General features: G+C 38.5%; 1 protein-coding gene across 1 annotated transcript in view; it reads left to right on the top strand.

Annotated features, from left to right (window-relative positions):
* The window catches only part of LOC150080572 (lysophosphatidylcholine acyltransferase 1-like), a 190,724-nt gene that overhangs the window by 58,423 nt on the left and 108,513 nt on the right, over positions 1–23,788 (top strand). The window contains exon 5 of the mRNA XM_090380741.1: positions 20,805–20,863. Within this exon, the coding sequence (XP_090236867.1) occupies positions 20,805–20,863 (59 nt within the window). The remainder of the gene's footprint in view (positions 1–20,804; positions 20,864–23,788) is intronic.

Genomic DNA, 23,788 nt, shown 5'->3' with positions numbered 1-23,788 from the left:
GATATCCAGCTCAGGACCCTGGGGGTGCCAAGCCCATACTCACCAGATGTGAGCCCCCGGGGTATATCAAGTGGACCAATCTGATTCATCCCCTTCCTTCTAGAGTTTACATAAGTAAAGAACTCTTTGCTGTTTTTCTTTGCATCCCTTGCCAAGGATTTCTCGTAATCTGCCTTCGCCTGCCTAACCTCCTTTGTAACATGGTTGCATATCAACTTGTATCTATCATAGGCTTCTGTGTCATGTGTTAATTTGTAAGTATCCCATGCATTTTTCTTCTCTGCCATATGCCTCATTAGTTCATCTGACATCCATTTTGGCCTAAACCTTGAACAATATTTCTTAGTTGGTATGTAAAGCCTAGTAGCTTCCAAGGTAAGTTCTTTGAATGCTTCCCATTTTGAATTTGCTGTTGGTAACATCATCAGTTGGTCCCACTGTATAGAATTTACATACTGTCTCAGTCCATCGTAGTCGCCTTTACGGAAGCAATAACCCTTCCCTTTACCCCTAATGGTAGTTACCTCTTTCAGTAAATCCCACTTCAGCACACTGTAATCACTGCCACCTAGTGGTTCATTTATCTGCAGATTCTTAATGCATGAAGAATCACTGCTGATAATCAAATCAAGAGTATTACTCCCTCTAGTTGCCTCCCGAACATGCTGATGTAGAAAACAATCATCCAATAAATCCACAAAAGCCCTGCTAGTGTGTGAGTAACCAGCCCCCAAATTCCAGTCAATATCTGGGAAATTAAAATCTCCCATTATAAGACTCTCTCTGATTTACTGGTCCACTCTATTTCCCTGTACAATTCCTTATTATACTCATCAGAGTCATTAGGCCTATAGCACACTCCTACTCTCAATTTTGATCTCCCAATGCTTATGTCACACCAAACTGACTCAACACTGCACTGTCCAGCGATGTCGACTGGCTTCACTTCCTTGGTTTTTATGTGTTTCTTAACTAATAGCATAACCCCTCCTCCCTTCCTATCCTGTCTATCCTTTCTGTAGACGTTGTACTCCCCAAATTGCAGTTCTGCATCCCTTATATCTGTGTGACACCACGTCTCTGATATCCCAACAATATCTGCCTTTGATGTTTTGAGCAATACCTCAAATTCATCAAATTTATTTACTAAACTCCTAGCATTGGTGTACACGCAAGTATACCTGCACCTGTTTCTATTCTTAGCTACCCTAACACAACCCATGTGTTTACTTGTACCGCAATGGCTCCCAGCAGTCTCTGAAATACCATGCATCTTGTTTTTCAGGCTTCTGCTCATTCTAATAGAAGCAGTGCAAGAATCTCTTTCACCTCTGCCAGTGGCTACTGTCAATCTATTGGTCTTTGTCTCCCCCCAAGCTAGCAGTTTTCCGACCCACCTAACACTGCCTCGATAGCATCAGCAAATATTCTTGCACCCTTTCTATTTAAGTGTATCCCATCCCTGTAGAAGCAATCTCTCCTGTTAACAAGTACAGTCCAGGCTGAAAAAAATTCTACCCCTTGAGCCTTGCACAATCTTTCCAGGGCCGAATTGATCGACAAGGCTCTCATCATATACTCCCTCCTATCGTGTCTGGGCAGAATTGCAGACACTTTCAAATTCAACCCTAATTCTCTGCTTTTGTTCAACAGTGACCTGTACTTGTTAAGTAATTCTGCCGGTCTTCTACTCTTAATATTATTAGTGCCAACGTGTACAACTATATCACCTTTTGTGCCCTTAAAAGATGATATTCGCTCTACAACGTCCTCAACCTTTGCCCCTGGCAGACATACCCTGGTCCTGTTCCACCTATCTTTTTTACAAAGCATGTTCCCCGTTTCCCTGACAATAGAGTCACCAACAACTACTAGTTCCTTCGGGACCAGCGCATTCTGCCTTGGGGGTTGTCTCTGTGTCACGCGATGCCCAAGTGCAAGCTCTGGCGTTGATGTGGGCAGCTGAGAGCTTGATGGGCCCCTCAATTTAGTTTCTTCGAGGGCATCCACCCTGTCCTTCAAGCTCTCATATAGGCCCACAAGAACGCCGAGTTGTTGCCTGATATCGATACACTCCTTGCATCGCGCACACACAAAGACATCCCCCTTGGCAGTATCATGTCCCGTACCCGATTGCTCTGCAAACATCAAGAAAACAGTGCATTTTATAAGGCTGTGAGTCAGAGGACAACTGCCCCCCTCAGTAAAGTTCCCCCACGGTTCAGTGTTGGGTCCATTGTTGTTTTCTGTATTTATTAATGATGGTATATCAGGCTTAATGTCTAGGTTTGCAGATGATGCGAAGGTTGGCAGAGTTGTTAATGACAGTATGTTACTGCAACAGCATCTAGAAAAGTTGAGCAGATGGGCTGAGAGCTGGCAACTGAAGTTTAAAATTGAGAAATGTAAAGTACCACTTATGGGAAGCAGTAATCCCAGAGTAATGTATCAACTGGGTGGTACTACACTGATGATGGTAGAGAACGAAAAGGATCTGGGGTAATTGTGCAGTCAGATATGAAGTTTTCTGAGTAGTGCTTGCAATCTGCAAGAGTAGCTAATGGTGTCTTGTCAATGATATACAGGAATTTTTCTAGCAGGGATAAGGTGGTGATTATTCCTGGTGGGGAATGGGGCTGGGTGGTGCCTCCGTAGACAGGTGGGCAGGAGCAGCAGTGCATAGCACATGCTTCTTAATTAGACCGGGGTTCGAGCCCATGACCACCAAATACGGAGGATGCGGAAAGATCAGGGAATAACCACCGCATATCCCCGGAGCAATATGGCCTTAGTTGCTAATGCTCCTTTAAAAAAAAAAAAAAAAAAAAAACCAAATATACAGGTCTGGAGGCCTCATTTTAAAAACGGTGTAGAGCTGCTGGAATGAGTATAGAGAAGGACAACAAGATTAGTGAATGGAACAAAGGGTTGCTCTTACAAAGAAAGGCTTAAGTTTCGAAAATTACAATGTCTGGAGACTAGGCACCTGCGAGGTGATCTGATTGAGGTGTATAAGGCCTTGAATGGTTTAAGCATGCTCAATGCTGATGGGATTCTTCCTCTTGCTCAGAATAATCGCCTGAGAGGGCATAAATTCGAATTGAGGAAAGACAGTTGTAGGATAGATGTGCCGAAGTTTGCCTTTAGCCAGCGGGTGGTTGGTTGCTGGAATAAACTTCCATCTGTTGTTGTAGAAGTTGATAGCTTAAATAGATTCAAGGCAGAACTAGACAAACATTTGGAGCGAGTGGATGGGTGAAATGAGAATTTTTTTTTTTTTTTGCTGATGCTCTATAAGCTTGTTTTCTTGCATCATATGCCTATGATAATACTAACTTACCGTAACTTTTAATATTTACACATTCTGCATAACAGGCAAGTATTAAACTATATTATCATGCAAATTTTTTAGATATGCATAATTCTGTGTTTTATTGAATATTAAAGAGACAAAACTAGATAGTTTTCTCCTTAATATTCAATTTAAAATTATATTATATCATATTTACTAGGTATATTGTATAAACATTTGTCTTTCACTGCATAGTTATCAGATGTTATGGAAGATCATGCAATGTCCCTCTTTATACTGCACATTCCATTTACCTAATTGATGCACATTCCATTTATGTAATTAATGCACATTTCATTTACTTAATTATAACTTTTAGTTTTTGCTATTACAGTAGAACCTCCCAAATCTGATAATCCGTTATTCAGCACCACCCATTTTCCAACTATTTTTAGGAAAATTGGCAAATTCAGAAACCACTAGAGAATTGGCAAATTTAGTTCTAAAATTGTTCCTTTTCCTAAGCACCATATTTGTTTTGATTATGGAAGTTGGAGATCTAATCTTAAAGCTGTAAAAATTTATACTGTGCTTCAGCTGCATAAAGCAGTTTGTTAGATGATCTTGGGATCATCTGCTGCTTTATTAATATTATTTTTCTATGTCAAGACATAGAAAAATAAAATATTTTTCTATGTCTTGTGACTCATACATGAAGCAATAGGGTGAAGAGTTATTGCTTTGTTTGTGAACAACATGGTACAACAACTTTAAAGCATTTGTATTTACCCATATGTAACAAGTGGCCAAGAGGAATTGAAACAAGATTTGAAACAAGCTAGTGGCTTGAAACAGAACTCATTATCTGCCTTAAAAAGGTATGCTGTTAAAGAAAGTGGACAGTGGGACTTTGGTGAAGTGCTTATGTGAAAATTTTAACATTGGGTCATCAAATGTGTGGTATTTTAGAAAGTGAATTTATTTTATTTTTATTGTAATATACAATATAATACTTTCTCATTTACTATACATTACTTTTCTACCAATGTAGGATACATATTTGTGATAAATGGCAGTATAGAAATTCAATATTTTTCACTTTTTTTTATGTGTCAATGATGTAACTTATAACCCCTAACTTTACTATTGTTATGGATATTGCATCAGTCATCAATGTAATATACATATTACTACTTATTGTAATAAAGATGTATATATATAATATGACCACCCAAAATTCAGCAAATTCTAAGATATAGAAAGGATTGAATTCTAAGGGTGCCAGGTTTTGTAGGTTCAACTGTAATGCATTGAGACCATCCCATCTGACTGCTAAACTGCTAATTCATGTAGAACATTTTAACTTCTTTTTTATTTGATATTTAAATTCATTTTTACAGAACTGCAATTTTATCTTAATGGATGTCAGCAATTTACTTGCTTACCTCTACATTGATAATGAATATTGATGAACCTGTATAAGAAGCATACAACTATGATGATAATCAACTATTCATTACTGGTGGTGATTATTCCTGGTGGGGAATGGAAGGAGTGCATAAGTGGAAATCAGTTCTGATAAATTGAATTCCAAGGAAAATGGAGAAATTTGCAGAGAGATATATGGAAGGAGTGCATAAGTGGAAATCAGTTCTGATAAATTGAATTCCAAGGAAAATGGAGAAATTTGCAGAGAGATATATGGAGAGAAATAAATAAAATGAAGATGTATATATCTTCATTTTATTTATTTTTTCCTTTCTCATGTGACTTGCAAATGCAGTTAAAAAATACTTTCAAAAAACTTTTCTGTAAAAATATTAAGAGCAGATTAAACAGTGATTCAGTACATACTGAATTACAAATAAAAATAGTAATAATTTTCTGCATTTTGTAAGCACTTTTGTAAGAACATTCTTAGATGCAGGGAAAGAGAGAGATCTTTGAAAGCATCACCTTAAAGCTATCTCTTAAACAGTCACTCTGCTTGCATATGGAGTAGATGTCACATGACTGAGAGTGTAGCTATGAAATACCAGCAGAATTTCCTAAATAGGAATGGGGAGTATTAAACAAGTTAGATTTTTTTTACACCAGCCAGAATTAACTAAATAAACTCCAATCTTGTGACTAAAACACTTTATTTACAATAAAATAAAATAAAATACGGGCGTATAAAATGAAATGAAATAAAATATGTAGTAAAACTGATGTGATTTAATTTACAATAAAATATAAAATATGATAATAAAAGCGATAAAATCAATTAATAAAATACCGTAACAACTGTAGCTTTCGGGAATATCAATCCCCTTTCTCAACAGCATATTTCTGCTGTGTGGCACATCCTTAAATAGCAGATCCACGGCACTCATCACATGGTTCCTCAAGAGTAAGGCCGGAATTTCCCATTTATGCACCGGAACCGGAAATGGCTCGGGAGCGCGCTAGCTGAAACCGTTCATCTCGCCCAAGAACCATGGTTTCCAAGAGAGGATGTAAACGTACACCCTTGTCTCTATTAATGGATTTGCTAGCTGCCGCGATACGTAGACTCTCAAGCCATTTACGGTCCCAGAACCCCTGTGCATGATCCGTGATGACAGCATCCTCCGGGGAGATTTGATGTTGCTTCTCCCAAAAATGTTTTGCCACGGCAGACTTCCCATAATTTGCGGACTTTATTGCATTCATATGCTCCCCCAGACGGTCTTTCAGTCGTCGCCCCGTCTCACCTACATAACACACCCCACAATCCGGGCATTTAATCTCGTATACCACCCCACTATTGGCTTCTTTGGTTATGGGGTCTTTGACACAAGATATCACTGTGTACAACCTCCGTCCAGGTAGCTGCACACAGCGTATCTGGCACCCCCGAATTACTCGTGCAATGTGGTCTGAAAGGCCTGGATAGTAGGGAATGTATGCAGTGCTCACAGGGGCGAACGGCTCGGTATGGGTGGACTCCGCTCCTCTAATAATTCTGTCCAACACCCTCTGGGGGTAGCCGCATTTCTTGAGATCTGCCGTGACACGAATAATTTCGTTATCTCTGTCCTCGGAGGTGCTACAGTGGGACCACGCCCTATCTGCTAAAGCCTTGACAACACTACCCTTATGATGGCTGGCTTGTGCCGAGGTATATTAGGGATGGTTGTAGGCTCAAGACCAGGGTGTTTAGAAAGCCCATGTGCCGAGGTCAATATACTCATTATACCTCGGCACAAGCCAGCCATCATAAGGGTAGTGTTGTCAAGGCTTTAGCAGATAGGGCGTGGTCCCACTGTAGCACCTCCGAGGACAGAGATAACGAAATTATTCGTGTCACGGCAGATCTCAAGAAATGCGGCTACCCCCAGAGGGTGTTGGACAGAATTATTAGAGGAGCGGAGTCCACCCATACCGAGCCGTTCGCCCCTGTGAGCACTGCATACATTCCCTACTATCCAGGCCTTTCAGACCACATTGCACGAGTAATTCGGGGGTGCCAGATACGCTGTGTGCAGCTACCTGGACGGAGGTTGTACACAGTGATATCTTGTGTCAAAGACCCCATAACCAAAGAAGCCAATAGTGGGGTGGTATACGAGATTAAATGCCCGGATTGTGGGGTGTGTTATGTAGGTGAGACGGGGCGACGACTGAAAGACTGTCTGGGGGAGCATATGAATGCAATAAAGTCCGCAAATTATGGGAAGTCTGCCGTGGCAAAACATTTTTGGGAGAAGCAACATCAAATCTCCCCGGAGGATGCTGTCATCACGGATCATGCACAGGGGTTCTGGGACCGTAAATGGCTTGAGAGTCTACGTATCGCGGCAGCTAGCAAATCCATTAATAGAGACAAGGGTGTACGTTTACATCCTCTCTTGGAAACCATGGTTCTTGGGCGAGATGAACGGTTTCAGCTAGCGCACTCCCGAGCCATTTCCGGTTCCGGTGCATAAATGGGAAATTCCGGCCTTACTCTTGAGGAACCATGTGATGAGTGCCGTGGATCTGCTATTTAAGGATGTGCCACACAGCAGAAATATGCTGTTGAGAAAGGGGATTGATATTCCCGAAAGCTACAGTTGTTACGGTATTTTATTAATTGATTTTATCGCTTTTATTATCATATTTTATATTTTATTGTAAATTAAATCACATCATTTTTACTACATATTTTATTTCATTTCATTTTATATGCCCGTATTTTATTTTATTTTATTGTAAATAAAGTGTTTTAGTCACAAGATTGGAGTTTATTTAGTTAATTCTGGCTGGTGTAAAAAAAAAAAATCTAACTTGTTTAATATGAATGGTCCCAGCCTGGTAGGCCTATTTAGAGATAGGAATGGGGAGACTTACCATTCTCCCACCTCCAGTTCACCCCATTGAGAAACATTAAAAGCCAGACCATCACTCTTCTCCCCACTTTCCCTCCTTGATTTCTTCATATGGGATACATTAAGGATATGGTGTATTACACCATCATCACCAGCATTGAGGCACTGAAGTCCTGTATTAAATGCCACTGCAATAGTGGATGCCACCATGCTACAAGAAATAAGGCAAGATATCAGTTACCTGCACTGAGATATATTAAGGCAAGAAACGAAACCTTGAGATATTTATTTATCTACGAAATTACAGCAAAATGTTGTAATTTGTAGTTGAGTTCTATAGTGATGTTTATTTGTCTACAGCATTCATTGAAAATCCTGGAGGGATTTTTGACTTTAATCACTTTATAGACACCCAGTATAACGTATGCTTGATTCAAATGTTGAAGCTGTATAAACTATATATAAAGAGGAAATTGATATATCTGGATTGAAATAAAGTAGAGGACTCGACTACTGGTGTCTGTTCTCCTCAGAGAAGGCTACAAAACACAAAAGTGGCCAAAGGAAGAATAGAAGAACAAAGGAAGATAGAATCTTGATAATCCACCCAACTCAGCAAATGGGCTTAGTTGGGTAGCTATAGTGCCTACACTAGTATAGCCATTGAATCAGCCCATCCTTGCTGAAGCCAAACTTTTTTGGAATTCAAGGCATCAGACTTTTCTCCAAGGAAGCTCCTTTAAGTTGTTTGGCGAGTAAAGTAAAATTGTAAAAGTCATCGTATTACATGATATTTACATAGTATAGTGTAGGTTTTAATCTTGCACCTCTAATTATTTGGCCCATCCCTCAGGGACACACATGGGTATATACTTGATTTTTCTCTCAACTTTAGAGTGCATTGAGTCACATTCCATTTCTGAATGGCCTGGTTCAAAAAATGTGTCTAACAGTTTATAAACTGGAGATAATTTTTAAAAAGTACATGCACATCGAAGGCATAAGTGATGAGTCACTATCATCATCAGAGGGTACATAAATTTTATCATTGTCTCAAACTTCAGAGTCATTCAGGGGATTGCAATCTTCATCTTCTAAATCAGATTCCATTTGAAGTGAGGAACACATTGCAAGAATTTTTTGCATTCTTATACTCATTATTCCAAATTTTACTTTTGACCACAAAAATGCGATGTAACAAAGAACAACTATACAGTAATACTGATTGGCAAACTGAGACAAACAAAATCATACATGTAACAGCATGCATTAGCTGGCCTCCCCCACCCTACTGTATATGTCTAAAACATGAAAGGGGCACTTTCACAAATTGCTCTGTCAGTATTTACCATGCCAAACTAACAAAATTGCCACATTCGTGAATCTGCATGGTGAGAAGTGTTTTTTTTCACAGATAAGCAAAAATGCATGTAACATTTTCAACGTTTGGTCTTCAAATACTTGTCTTTGGTAGGGTGTAGTTGACAAAGAACCAACCTCAAGAATGTATTTAGGTAAAAAGTGCCAAATTTGCACATTCACAGTTTTGGCATGATGCCGACGATATGTGTGCAGTATTCATCAGTTTCTGGAAAGGAATTTCATAGTTGCTGTCTCCTCACATTTAGTTCCATTAGAGACTAATTATGGGTTTGTATTTCTTTTGTATCTTCTCCCCCTTGTGCAGTTATTTAAATTTGATCAATATTAGCATTATCATTAGTAGAGGCATATGATGCAAGAAAGCAAGCTTATGTAGCATCAGCCAAAAAAAAAAAAAAAAAAACCTCTCCCATTTCACCCTTCCATTCGTTCCAAATGCCTATCCAGCTCAGCCTTAAATTTATTTGGGCTATCAACTTCCACAACAAAAGATGGAAGTCTGTTCCACCAATCAACTACCTGCTGGCTAAAGTCAAATTTCTGTACATCTATTCTACAACTGTCTTTCCTCAATTTGAATCTGTGCCCCCTCTTAATCTGAGCAAGAGGAAGAATCCCATCAGCATTCAGCTTGCTCAACCCATTCAAGGCCTTATACACCTCAGTCAGATCACCTTGCAGGTGCCTACTCTCCAGGTGCTGTAATTTGCAGAACTTAAGCCTTTCTTGATAAGAGCGCCCCATTGTTCCCCTCACCAATCTTGTTGCCCTTCTCTGTACTCATTCTAGAAACTCTATATCCTTCCTAAAATGAGCCCTCCAGACCTGTACACAGTACTCTAGGTGTGGCCGGACCATTGCCTTGTATAACGGGATAATCACCTCCCTGTCTCTGCTATCAAAATTCCTATATATATCATTGACAAGACTCCATGATCTGTCCTGGCAGCCCATCTGCACTGCTCAGCGAACTTCATATTTGACTGCACAGTTATCCCCAGGTCTTTTTCACTTTCCACTTCCCTGAGTGTAGTACCACACAGTTGGTACGTTTCTCTTCGGTTATTGCTACCCATATGCAGTACTTTGCATTTGTTAATGTTAAACTTCAGTTACCACTTCTCGGCCCATTTGCTCAACTTATCTAGATCCAATTGGAGTAGCATACTGTCTTTACTGTCGTTAACAACCCTGCCAACCTTTGTATAATCTCAAACTTGGACATCAAACCTGATATAACTTCATCAATATGTTTGCTGATCAAGAATGTTTGCTGATGCTATCGAGGCAGTGTTAGGTGGGTCGGAAAACTGCTAGATTGGGGGGATACAAGGACTAATAGATTAACAGTAGCCACTGGCAGAGGAGAAAGTGATTCTTACACTGCTTCTATTGGAATGAGCAGCAGCCTGGAAAATAAGATGCAGGATATTACAGAGACCGCTGGGAATCATGGGGGTACAAGTAAACACATGGGTTGTGTTAGGGTGGCTAAGAGGAAGAGCAGGTGCATGTATACTTGCGTGTACACCAATTCTAGGAGTTTAGTAAATAAATTTGATGAATTTGAGGTATTGCTCAAAACATCAAAGGCAGATATTGTTGGGATTTTAGAGACATGGTGTCACACAGATATAAGGAATGCAGAAGTGGAATTTGGGGAGTACAATGTCTACAGAAAGGATAGACAGGATAGGAAGGGAGGAGGGGTTATGCTATTAGTTAAGAAACACATAAAATCCAAGGAAGTGAAGCCAGTCGACATCACTGGACAGTGCAGTGTCGAGTCAGTTTGGTGTGACATAAGCATTGGGAGATAAAAATTGAGAGTAGGAGTGTGCTATAGGCCTAATGACTCTGATGAGTATAATAAGAAACTCTACAGAGAAATAGAGTGGGCCAGTAAATCAGAGAGTCTTATAATGGGGGATTTTAATTTCCCAGATATTGACTGGAATTTGGGGGGCTGGTCACTCACTCACTAGCAAGGCTTTTGTGGATTTATTGGATGATTGTTTTCTACATCAGCATGTTCGGGAGGCAACTAGAGGGAGTAATACTCTTGATTTGATTATCAGTAGTGATTCTTCATGCATTAAGAATCTGCAGATAAATGAACAACTAGGTGGCAGTGATCACAGTGTTCTGATGTGGGAGTTACTCAAAGAGGTAACTACCATTAGGGGTAAAGGGAAGGGGTATTGCTCTCGTAAAGGCGACTACGATGGACTGAGACAGTATTTAAATTCTATACAGTGGGATCAACTGATGATGTTACCAACAGCAAATTCAAAATGGGAAGCATTCAAAGAACTTATCCTGCAAGCTACTAGGCTTTACATACCAACTAAGAAATATTGTTCAAGGTTTAGGCCTAAATGGATGTCAGGTAAACAAATGAAGCATATGGCAGAGAAGAAAAATGCATGGGATACATACAAATTAACACGTGACACAGAAGCCTATGATAGATACAAGTTGATCTGTAACCAAGTTACAAAGGAGGTTAGGCAGGCGAAGGCAGATTAAGAGAGATCCTTGGCAAGGGATGCAAAGAAAAACAGCAAAGAGTTCTTTACTTATGTAAACTCTAGAAGGAAGGGGATGAATCAGATTGGTCCACTTGATATCGATGGGTCAACTGTTGATGACCCTGCTCAGGTAGCTAACAAACTAAATGAATATTTTGCATCGACATTCACAGATGAGGAGTTATTCAGCGAGGGGAATGCCAGAGGTGTATTCAACTCTAGCAGTAAGCTAGAGAATCTTGTAATAACTGAGAGTAAAGTGGAGGAGAAATTGTTGAAGATAAACACAAGAAAGGCACCTGGGGTGGATGGGATCTATCCAGTTATATTAAAGGAGGCAGCAAAGGAAGTAAGCAAACCCTTAGCCATAATTATGAGAGCTTCCTTGGACTCAGGGGAGGTACCCATGGACTGGAGATGTGCAAATGTGACCCCAATTCACAAGGGAGGATCAAAGGCTGACACAAGTAATTATAGACCTGTGAGTTTAACTTCTGTTCCTGGAAAATTAATGGAGGCACTGGTTAAAGAAGCACTGCAGGATCATCTAGACAAGACTTCAGTTATAGCTCGGACACAGCATGGTTTTGTTAAGGGTAAGTCTTGCCTGACCAATTTGATTGGATACTATGATGCAGTCACAAAAGAACTGGATGCAAGGAATAACTTTGATATTATATACTTGGATCTTAGAAAGGCTTTTGATACTGTTGCACATGGAAGACTGCTGCACAAATTGGAGCAGAGTGGCACTGGAGGCAAATTGCTGCTATGGATAAAGGGGTGGTTGAGGGGGAGAAGACAGAGAGTGGTAATCAATGGACACTGCTTATCGTGGACTAATGTTATTAGTGGAGTCCCTCAGGGTTCAGTATTGGGTCCTTTATTGTTCTCTCTATTTATAAATGATATTGATGATGGTATATCAAGCTTAATGTCCAAGTTTGCAGATGATACGAAGGTTGGCAGGGTTGTCAAGGACACTACTGACACTATGCTGCTGCAACAGGATCTGGAAAGGTTGAGCAGATGGGCTGAGAGGTGGCAAACGAAGTTTAACATTGACAAATGTAAAGTACTACATATGGGAAACAGCAACCCCAGAGCAATGTATCAACTCTGTGGTACTACACTGACAGTGGTAGAGAATGAAAGGGACCTGGGGGTGGTTGTGCAGGCAGATATGAAGTTCTCTGAGCAGTGCAGATGGGCTGCAAGAGTAGCTCATGGTGTATTGTCAATGATATATAGGAATTTTTCTAGCAGGGATAAGGAGGTGATTATTCCCTTGTATAAGGCAATGGTCAGGCCACATCTAGAGTACTGTATACAGGCCTGGAGGCCTCATTTCAAGAAGGATGTAGAGCTGCTGGAACGAGTACAGAGAAGAGCAACAAGATTAGTGAATGGAACAAAGGGGTGCTCTTACGAAGAAAGGCTTAAGTTTTGCGAATTACAGTGTCTGGGGACTAGGCACCAGCGAGGTGATCTGATAGAGGTGTACAAAGCCTTGAATGGTTTGAGCATGCTCAATGCTGATGGGATTCTTCCTCTTGCTCAGAATAATCACCTGAGAGGGCATAAGTTCAAATTGAGGAAAGACAGATGTAGGATAGATGTGCGGAAATTTGCCTTTAGCCAGCGGGTGGTTGGTAGGTGGAACAGACTTCCATCCCTTGTCGTGGAAGTTGATAGCCTAAATAAGTTTAAGGCTCAGCTGGACAGGTATTTCGAACGAACAGAGGGGTGAAGTGGAAGTGGTTATTTTTTATTTATTTTTTTTACTTTTTTTTTTTTTTTTGGCTGATGCTGCATAAGCTTGCTTTCTTGCATCAAATGCCTCTACTAATGCTAATGCTAATATCATTGATAAATATACAAAACAACAATGGGCCCAACACCAAACCCTAGGGAAGTCCACTAATAACATTTGTCCACGAAGAGCAGTGTCCATTGATTACCACTATCCGTCTTCTCCCACTCAACCATCCCTTTATCCATAGCCACAACTTGCCCTTAATGCCCCATTGCTCCAATTTGTACAGCAGTCGTTGATATGCAACAGTATCAAAAGCTTTCCTGAAATCCAAGTATATGATATCAAAATAATTTTTTCACCCAGTTCCTTTTTGACCATATTTTAGTATCCAATAAAATTGATCAGACAAGATTTCCCCTTAGCAAACTCATGCTGTGTTTGAACTATAATTATAGTCTTCTCTAGATGATCCTGCATTACTTCTTTAACCAGTGACTTCATTATTTCCCTTGGTACAGAAGTTAACTAACAGGCCTGTAATTACTTGTTTCACCCTTTGTGAATTGGGGTTACTTTTGCACATCTACAGTCCTTAGGGACCTCCCCTGAATCCAAGGATGCTCTCATAATTATGGCTAAGGGGGTGCTTATTTCCTTTGCTGTCTCCCTTAATATAATTGGATAGATCCTATTCACCCCAAGTATCTTTCTTATGTTTAACTTCAATAGTTTCTTTCCACTTTTCTCTCAGTTATTAGCAAAAATCATTTAGCTCCCTGTTAGAGTTTGATGAACTTCTAGCCTACACTTCCCTAGAGAATTCCTGTTGTGTGAATGTTGAAGCAAAATACTCATTCAATTTGTCAGACAGTTCTGCAACTGTCTTTCATCATTTTGAATTTATGCCCCCTCAGGTTTGTAATCTGAGCAAGAGGAAGAATCCTATCAGAATTGAGCCTCCTCAACCATTCAAGGCCTTATACACCTCAATTAGATCACCTCGCAGGTGCCTAGTCTTAAGTTCTGCAAATTGCAGACGCTGCAGATTTCTCGAACTTAAGCCTTTCTTGGTAAAAGAACCCCTTCGTTCTCCTCATAAATGAGGCATTCAGACCTGTATGCAGTACTCAAGGCATCGCCTGATCATTGCCTTATACAAAGGGATAATCACCTCTTTTTCCCTACTAGCAAAATTCTTGTATATCATTGACAATATCCCATGACCTGCCAATCAATATACCTTCATCAATATCATTGATAAATATACAAAGCAATAGTGGGACAACACCGAACTCTGGGGGACTCCACTGATAACATTAATCCATGAAGAGCAACATCCACTATTACCACTCATTGTAATGTGGAGTGTGGAATAAAGGATTTCACCTCTACAAGAATAATTTCACTGAATGATCTGAGAAAATATTGACATTAGAAGATTTAAAACAGTAATGCAACCAAGGAAAAGAAGAAAAGAAATCTCACAGATCATTCCATTTTGCATTCTTGAAATGCCAAACAACATGAAGTTGAGATTGGCCATGAGTGAAAGGCTCCATAGGAGAAGTGACCATCACCAAGTTGTGATCTAAGGTACCTATAGGACCACTCATCTTTACTGTGTACATAGAATGGTTGTTTGTTAAAAAAAATATCAAGCATGTTAACTGCATGATTAGGATTGTCTTGTATTCTGGTAGGTAAATGAACAATCTGTGCAAGGTCATTAGTTATTGCAAAAGCCTCAGGACCTCGACCGGCTGAGTCCGTTTGGCTAGAAAATGGAATCCAACTGGAGTTGTGAACATAAAATCGTCAAGGAAAATTATCTCACTGTTGGGGAAGTCAGACTGGAGAAAATGCACTTTCAAGGAGAGGAAGGCAAAAAAGTTCCAAGTGATTAGTGGAGTTGGGAAATCGATAGAGGCAACAGATCTATTTGACAGAATGTGATAGAGTGATTTTAAGCCAGAGAAGATCAAAAAGAGGAGATTCCAAATTATCAAGTCACTGACAGAGAATATTAGAGTGAACATATCCACTTTGAAGTGAAAGGAATCATACAGCGAATAGTTTGGACAACTGAGATGGCAGTGGTTGAATCAACTGATAATTGAGATTCTGTTAGAAAGAGTGCATGGGGTTTGGCAAACTGCAAGTGGAAATGGACATTATTGAGATTGGAACTGAGACTATGTATAGTTGTGAAATGAATGAGGATGTGTTTGGGAGGTTTAGATCTTTTTGCAGATAAGATTGTTCTATTATTTTGACTGCTCACGATGTATTCAGTAAGGAAAGGTGGGGAGGTCATGTTTCACGAAGTAATGAAATTTTTAGATATGACATATACATGGCAAAAAAAATACCCAGCTTCTTAACATAATGTGGCCGCGACCATTTTCTTCCCCCCCTGTGTACATGCTACCAGATTCCCTCCAGTCACTATCTGGCAGACTAGAGGTAGTGAGATTATACATTAGCTTATTCGGAAGCCTCCTAGAAAGTTGCCAGTAGGTCCGGTCTAGTGGGCTATCTCTAGCATCCGGCTTGCGAAAACTTGATTGCAGCATATTATTATTATTGAAGTAATGTGATTTATAAAGGAGCCATTAGAACAAAAATTACCCCAAAATCCTCCGGCTTTTTGACTTTAGTTAAATGGATGGAATCAATATGAATGATAATCATATAAGATCAATCTGAGGTATGGCTCACGGAAGGTCATTATATTGCATTTAGGAATGTTAACTTTCAGATTATTTACTTTAGACCATATGTAAAATTGGTTAGTGGTGTCTTGTAAGGCCAAACAGTACGAGTTTTCTGTAATAATTTATGAAACTTCATATTATTGGCATATTCTGATACTCCAACTTCAGAATTTTCTAGATAATGAAATAAATCATTAATATATAAACTGAAGAGACCAGAGAACAGCCTAGGTACACCTACTCTTAATTCAAAGGAAGTGGAACACGCTTCACTGATGCATACAGAGCACAACCAAGGACTTTCGATCCATTTAAGCATGGGATCATGAAAACCATATCCGTGAAGTTTATCTAGCAAAAGCTGATGGTCTACATAGTCAAAAGCATGTGAGAGGTCAGTATATATTACATCTGTGGGGGGGGTTATTTTTATGTTTATTACTTATTGTTATTTACTTTTTTTAAATAATCTCCTTTATTAATATCCTCTGTTTTTTTTTTCAACCTGTTCCACAATGCTATAAGGGCTTATTTAATTATTCCCTGTACTCTACTGTGCCCCCCGTTTAGTCCCCTCCCACTTTACACCTGACTTGTTTGTCTCCCAGAAGATTCTAGACTCTAAGGGGGTCTCAATACTTTTTTTCCTCTGGATTGGCTGAAGTTCAAAATGACTGACAGACTCTTAAGTACCAAAACATAATAATATTTATTGACAATATATATACATTTCCAATCAATAGCTACGATTGACTGTGAACTTTAATATGTGCAGCTTTGTTAGGCCGTTAGGCTTTATCTGTGTATATCTTTGTAATTCAAACTACAGAGTTTTCATACATATATATATATATATATATCATTATTTTCTTCGTGTGTCTCATCCTTGGGTTCTAACGGATCTAAGAGTCATTACATCTTATGATCCTTACATGAGTTTTCCGACCAATCAACTGTCCTAGTAGGTTTACAAGTGGCTTCCAGCATGGCAATAAACAATTTTAAGTAGCTATATATATATACATATTTATATCCCTTTCCAAAATCACCACGTATACATACATATATATAAATATATCTCAGTTAGCAAATCCTTTCCTCAACTACAGACAGACCTGTTCATCATTCATAATCAACAATAGTAATTAACCGTTTTCCCGTATCTAATCCTATAATCCTTTAACTAGCAGGGCACTCTATCAGCGTTTTATCCATTTAAAACAGTTACTATCACTCTGTGTTATACTCTGTATAAATCCAAATTCGCTATAATTTCATAATCAACTACAATCCTTTGTTACCTACTTAGTCATTCCCTCAAAATTAACCATTATCTCAAAGTATCCTTTCTACCCATTTATAAATCTTTATCTTAAAAACCTACACTTAATTTCACTACAGTTCTGTGGGCATGGTTACAATTACATTTAACTTTCTCTTATAGATTAGGTATTTGTCCTAGAGTCCTTCCTTTATAAACTTAAGTTTTGTTTCTTACTGAACTATCACTTACTCAGTTTCCAAGTGATTTTCCTATTCAGGGCTGCCATAACCATCAGCGTAACGGCGTAGACTAGGAGGCAGGCGGTTGCTCATCCTTGGGCACTCTTCTTCCTTCGCTATAAATTTTATCGGCTTCTCACACTGCTGTAGTATACATTGGCTATGCAGAATATTCTTTCTTCCACATGGACACATTTCTTTTCCCAACTTTAGGCTTACGTAATTTCCCACAAAGAAAATTTCCTTCCCATTCCTAAACCATCTCCCCCAAACTCAGCAACGACTCTGCCCCACGACTGTCTTCCTCTACCCACTTTCAAAGACTACCCAACCATCTCTCTCAAAACTCAGCAACGACTCTCCCCACGACTGTCTTCCTCTACCCACTTCCAAAGACTACCCAACCATCTCTCTCAAAACTCAGCAACGACTCTCCCCACGACTGTCTTCCTCTACCCACTTCCAAAGACTACTTTAAAAAAAAAAACTTATCCTTCTCCTCACTCTGAATTTCCAAATTTCCTGCGCTTTTTCGTTCAGACCAATTGCTGACCAGTACATTCCTTCCCCTGTGATTCCCATTCGTCTCCAATACTCTTCCGTGGGTGTGTCTTCCATCCTTTTTAGAGAGGGCTACTTGTTTCCAGCAATTCCTAGAATTTTTTAGAAAGGCAACTGGAAATTCCTGTAATTTTGGAGTTTCTAGATCGTCTTTGTGTTTGCCCGTCTACGCCCTGTATTGGCCTTGATACACCTGTCGTTAATTGCCCCCATGAAATTTTAAAGTGTGCACTTAAATATCATGAATACCTCCATTACTGAGCTCCATCTCTATCTTATTTATTTTTGTTTCAGCTCATTGTTCTTTAGGGCGAAATGTTAACTCTGATCTGAGCTCATTAACTACGGTCTGCTCCATTAGTGTTTCCTATTGTATTGCGTGTTCGAAACGCTTCCCCCCCGTTGCTACGTTAATCTTCCTCTTGCTTAAAGGTAATAGGCGAAACGAGCACAATTAATCCTTGATTTATCTGAACTATCCTACACACTTTCAGTTATTAGTTTTTGACCATATATATTTCAAATTGGTTGTCTGTATTAATTTTCCTTAATAATTTTATTCAATATCATAACCCTCATTTTTTTTAACAGTTGTAAGGACAGGTCCTTACACATCCACTGAAATACTGGAATCCAGAGCACGAGTCATTTCTTACCCGAAAGTGAACTGAAAGGAATGTCTTAAAACATATTGTTCTTTACTTAAAAATAAATTGATAAAGGCTAAAAATAAATTGTTAATTTGTAACACATGATTAAATCAAACATTATGGCCAATGAGTTCATTAGAGTAATTGGTCAGTAATTTGAAATTTGAGCTTTGCTACCCTTTTTATGTAATGGGCATATAAAGCCTCTTTTGAAGCTGTTTGGATATTTGCCTGATTTTTAAACAGGATAACAAGAAATTTCATGAGAAGGTGTTGGCCCTTCTTCCATATTATTGGGGGAATTCCCTCTGGCCTGCAACAGTCTTTTTTTTACGTGAGAGAGTGCCTCCAATATGTCTAGTGGTGAAATGGTGATGGAGGAAATTATATCAATCCCTTGATATGTGCAATAAATCCAAATTTATTGGAGTGGAAATATTTTCTAATGACTTAAAGTACCCTGCTAAAGCATTCACTGTATCCTTTGTGTTATTTATGATACTATTTTTTATTTTAAGTGCATATATCTGCTTTGAACAACAATTATGTTGATTATTAACAAAATCCCAGAATGGCTTCAAGTCATTACTTTGCTTAGCGTTATTTTGAATAAAATTAATATGACTATTAAATTGTTCTTATATAATCTTTTTTGTGATTCCTTTCGCACTGCTTTGAATTTTTCATAAACTTCTACTGAATTTGAGTAATCTTTATGTAACCTGATTTTTAATTTTGTCTTTTCCTTTAGTGATTTTTTAAATATCAAGGTGGATATTTTTTATTGGAAGAACTTTAAGCAAAACCAATTTTCCTAGTTATTGGAAAATTAAAGAGAAAAATCATCAGATAATATGCTTGCTTTTTTATTTGTTACTTTCAAATTCATTAAGCAGCCTAGAAAATCATTACTAAAGAAGGAATTACAGTGTATTTTTTTAGCTCATAAGTTGATAAAGATGGAATCGAAGCATAATTCTCCACACAGACAAAATTTAAAAGAGATGATAGAATTATTTCCTTTCTGTTTGATTTTCAAATAGTATTCAACTGTTTGCTCACTAATTAATAAACATTTTTTTTTTTAATTAGTGAGCAACCTTTGCAAACTATGTTCCCAGCAAGTTACTACAGCATTCATTTTTCCAGTGATAATAATTTGTCCAATTAATTTCAAATAATTTTAAAACTTAAAAAATTCTCAACAATATTATCTTCCATGCAAATTGGGCTGAATCTAATGTCTTCTCCAAAATGTGTGTGTGCGCGATTCTGTATGTAGATTTTTAATATTGGTATTACTTTGTATTATATGCTTAATTACTTTGTATTATATGCTTTTTACCTTGACTATAAATATGCTTAATTACTTTGTATTATATGCTTTGTACCTTGACTATAAATATGCTTAATACACTGTATATGTAAAACTCTAAATGTCTGTCTTATTTGAGCAGATCCAGTCCAATACAGCGAAGCAAGGAAGAATTTAACCAAACAAAAGGAAAACTTGAATGTCGCAAAATTGGAGCATTAGGCCTTTATCAAATTTTTGACAAAAGAGAATGGACCAAAAGTTATTTTGGTCTATATAGTTGTATATACAGTATAAATTGTATAAACTGTATATACAGTTTTTCCATGTAGGACTACTGAAATTTTTAATTCTATTGAACTCATCTTCTTCACATATGTTATGCATAGTATTTATTTATGTATTTTTCAAACCTTAGACATTTTTACCTATAAGTTGTGCAGACAAAAATCCATATCAAATTGACCTATTCTAGATCAATTTGAAAATAGTTTGTCTCCAATAGTTTGTCAAGAATATGAAATATTTAAACTCATTGTCCTCCTCCTCTTATCTAGATAATGTGCAAGATTTGCATGTATCCATTATCTCAGATTGATTTCTTCAGCATTTGTATAAAAGAAGGGTATATTGCAATAGTAATCATAATAATTGAATAAATATCTATATATTATTGTATAAAAATTATATATTTGAAGTCCTACAATAAATTTATTAACTTTTAAATTTCTGGCAGTCACAGCTTTGCTTTTTATTGTTTCGCAGGAGCTTTTTATCCGGGATTGCCAGTGCAGCCTGTACTAATAAGGTATCATAATTCCCTGGTAAATTTCTTTTTATTTATCTGTCTTTCTGCCTTTAATATTTTAAAAAATATTCAAATTTATTTCTAGTTTACAAAGTTTATTAAATTTATTTGTTTTAATAGCATTAGCCTTGGCAAATGATGCAAGCTTATACAGTATCAGCAAAAAAACCTTCCCATTTGACCTCACTATTTCCTTCTATAGTTTGTCTAGTGTTTCCATGAATTTATTTAAGCTACCCACTTCTGCAACGACAGATGGAAATTTGTTCCAGCAATCAACCACCCACTGGCTAAAGGCAAACTGTTATGTTCTGTTGTTTCTCTGACCATTTAGCCATTGGGTCCCTATTGGGACCCACCATTGCCAACACTTTGCCACGAGGAGGCAAGTCAGGCACCCAGTAGATTATTTAAGTACTCTAGCAGGTCCCACCACCTATTTTCCGAGGATTTCAGTGGCAAGGCCTAAAAAAAAGGGGGGGGGGAGTGAACACTAGAATTTGGAAAGGCCGAAAGAGGTTTACGAGAAAGTGGCTGAATTTTTTGATGCTGATTAGAATTTGGTGGCATTATTAGGGATGTACTCAGTCGGTTTAGTTAGAGTGAGGGAGAGACTGGAGACTGGGGGGAAACAGGTAGAAGGATGGGGATGATAGAGTAGGCATCCCCAAAGAGGTCAGTGGGGACGAGCCCCACCAGGCGAAGTTGGGGGAGGAAGGGAGGGGAGGAGACAGAGACCCGTCTCCTTCCTCCCCTGCCTGGGAATGAGGTTTTAAAGGGAACCAGATTAGAGTACCCAGTTCAATTTGCCAAATGGCGTGTTGGCAGCAAAGCCGCAGTATGTCTTCATCAGTGATGGTTGTCAGGTCCATGTCTTGTTGAATCTCGTAGGAAAGTCAAACTGCCCATCCCGCTCTGGCTGTGGGATATGTTAGCTGGCAGTGCGGAACCCACCAGGTGGGGGGGAAGAGACACACATTTACTTCATTCATAATCTGCATTCTCATTCTACTTGCATTCTATTTTTATACTTTTTTTATAGTTTATAATAATATATATATATTTTTTCCTGTTAGGTTATATATATATATATATATATATATATATCTTCTTTTTTTTTTCACTCACTCGTTAATCTCTTTCTCACACACCAGGGGGGATGCAATGGTGTGTAATGTAATTTAAATACTGACGCTTAATAATTAAGCTAAATAAGAAAGAATATAAAAGATTAAAACTAAGGTTAGTGTGAACTTAACTGTAACATTTATGGTTTGTGTTCTTTTTCTCATACACTTACACTCTCATTCATTCTTCTGACTTTCATTTCATTTGTTTGACACCTCTATCCCACAATCAGGCAGGTCCGTCAAGTCAAGATCACGATCAATATTTTTTGATTTTTCAGTTTTTCCCTTGAGTTTTGGTCTTTGCCAGTCATTTTGCTGTTATTATAATGTTCCTTATATCCAGGGGAGTAATTTAAGGTATATTTTATCTTCGTGGGCATATTAAGATGCAACGTTTTCCCGTTTTGGCGGGAAAACAGTCACACACACAAAGAAAGGTACTCTTATACGCAAGAATAATAGTAGTAGTATTATTAGTAGTGGCATGTGATGCAAGAAAGCAAGTGTATGAGCTTATGCAGCATCAGCCAAAAAAAAAAAAAAAAAAATCGCACCATTCCCTCCAAATGCCTGTCCAGTTCCTCCTTAAATTTACTTAACCTATAAACTTCCACAACAACAGATGGAAGTTTGTTTCAGCAATTAACCACCCACTGGCTAAAGGCAAATTTCCGCACATCTATTCTACATCTGTCATTTTTTAATTTGAATTTATGCCCCCTTAGGTTCGTAATCTGAACAAGTGGAAAGATCCCATCAGAATTCAGCGTGCTCAACCCATTCAAGGCCTTATACACCTCAATCAGATCACCGAGCAGGTGCCTAGTCTCCAGCCACTGCAATTTGCAGAACTTAATCCTCTCTTGGTAAGAGGATCCCTTCATTCCCCTCACCAATCTTGTTGCCCTTCTCTGTACACACTCAAGCAAATCTACATCTTTCCTTAAATGAGGCCTCCAGACCTGTACGCAGTACTCAAGGCGTGGCCTGACCATTGCCTTATACAGAGGGACAATCACCTCCTTTTCCCTGATAGCAAAATTCCTATATATCATTGACAAAACTCCGTGACCAGCAATGCAGACAGGCTGCAGTCAGAAAACTTAATATCTGACTGCACAATCTACCACCTCTGTTTCTCTGGGGTTATTTCTACCCATATGCAGTACTTTGCATTTGTCAAGGTTAAACTTCAGTTGCCACTTCTTAACCCATCTGACCAAATTATCTAGATCCTGTTGCAGTAGCACACTGCCATTACTGTCATTAACAACCCTGCCAACCTTTGTATCATTTGCAAACTTCGACACTAAGCCTGATATACCGTCATCAATATCATTGATAAATATACAAAACAACAGAGGACCCAACACTGAACCCTGTGGGACTCCACTAATAACATTAGTCCACAAAGAGCAGCACCCATTAATTACCACCCTCTGTCTTCTCCCACTCAACCATCTTTTTATCCATTGTAGCAACTTACCCTTAATACCATTCTGCTTCAATTTGTACAATAGTCTTCCATGTGCAACAGTGTCAAAAGCTTTCCTGAAATCCAAATATATGATATCAAAATTATTTTTTGCATCCAGTTCCTTTGTAACCACATCATAATATCCTATCAAATTTGTCAGACAAGACTTTTCCTTAACAAACCCATGCTGTGTCTGAATTATTGCTGCAGTCTTGTCTAGATGATCCTGCAATGCATTTTTAACCAGTGACGCCATTATTTTACCCAGAACAGAAGTTAAACTAACTGGTCTAATTACTCATTTCAACCTTCGAACCCCCTTTGTGAATTGGGG

Source organism: Mastigoproctus giganteus, chromosome 9 (assembly GCF_048544385.1).
Source record: "Mastigoproctus giganteus isolate SK-2022 chromosome 9, ASM4854438v1, whole genome shotgun sequence".
In the NCBI taxonomy this organism is placed as follows: Eukaryota; Metazoa; Arthropoda; class Arachnida; order Uropygi; family Thelyphonidae; genus Mastigoproctus; species Mastigoproctus giganteus.
This window is presented reverse-complemented; position numbering and strand designations above follow the sequence as displayed.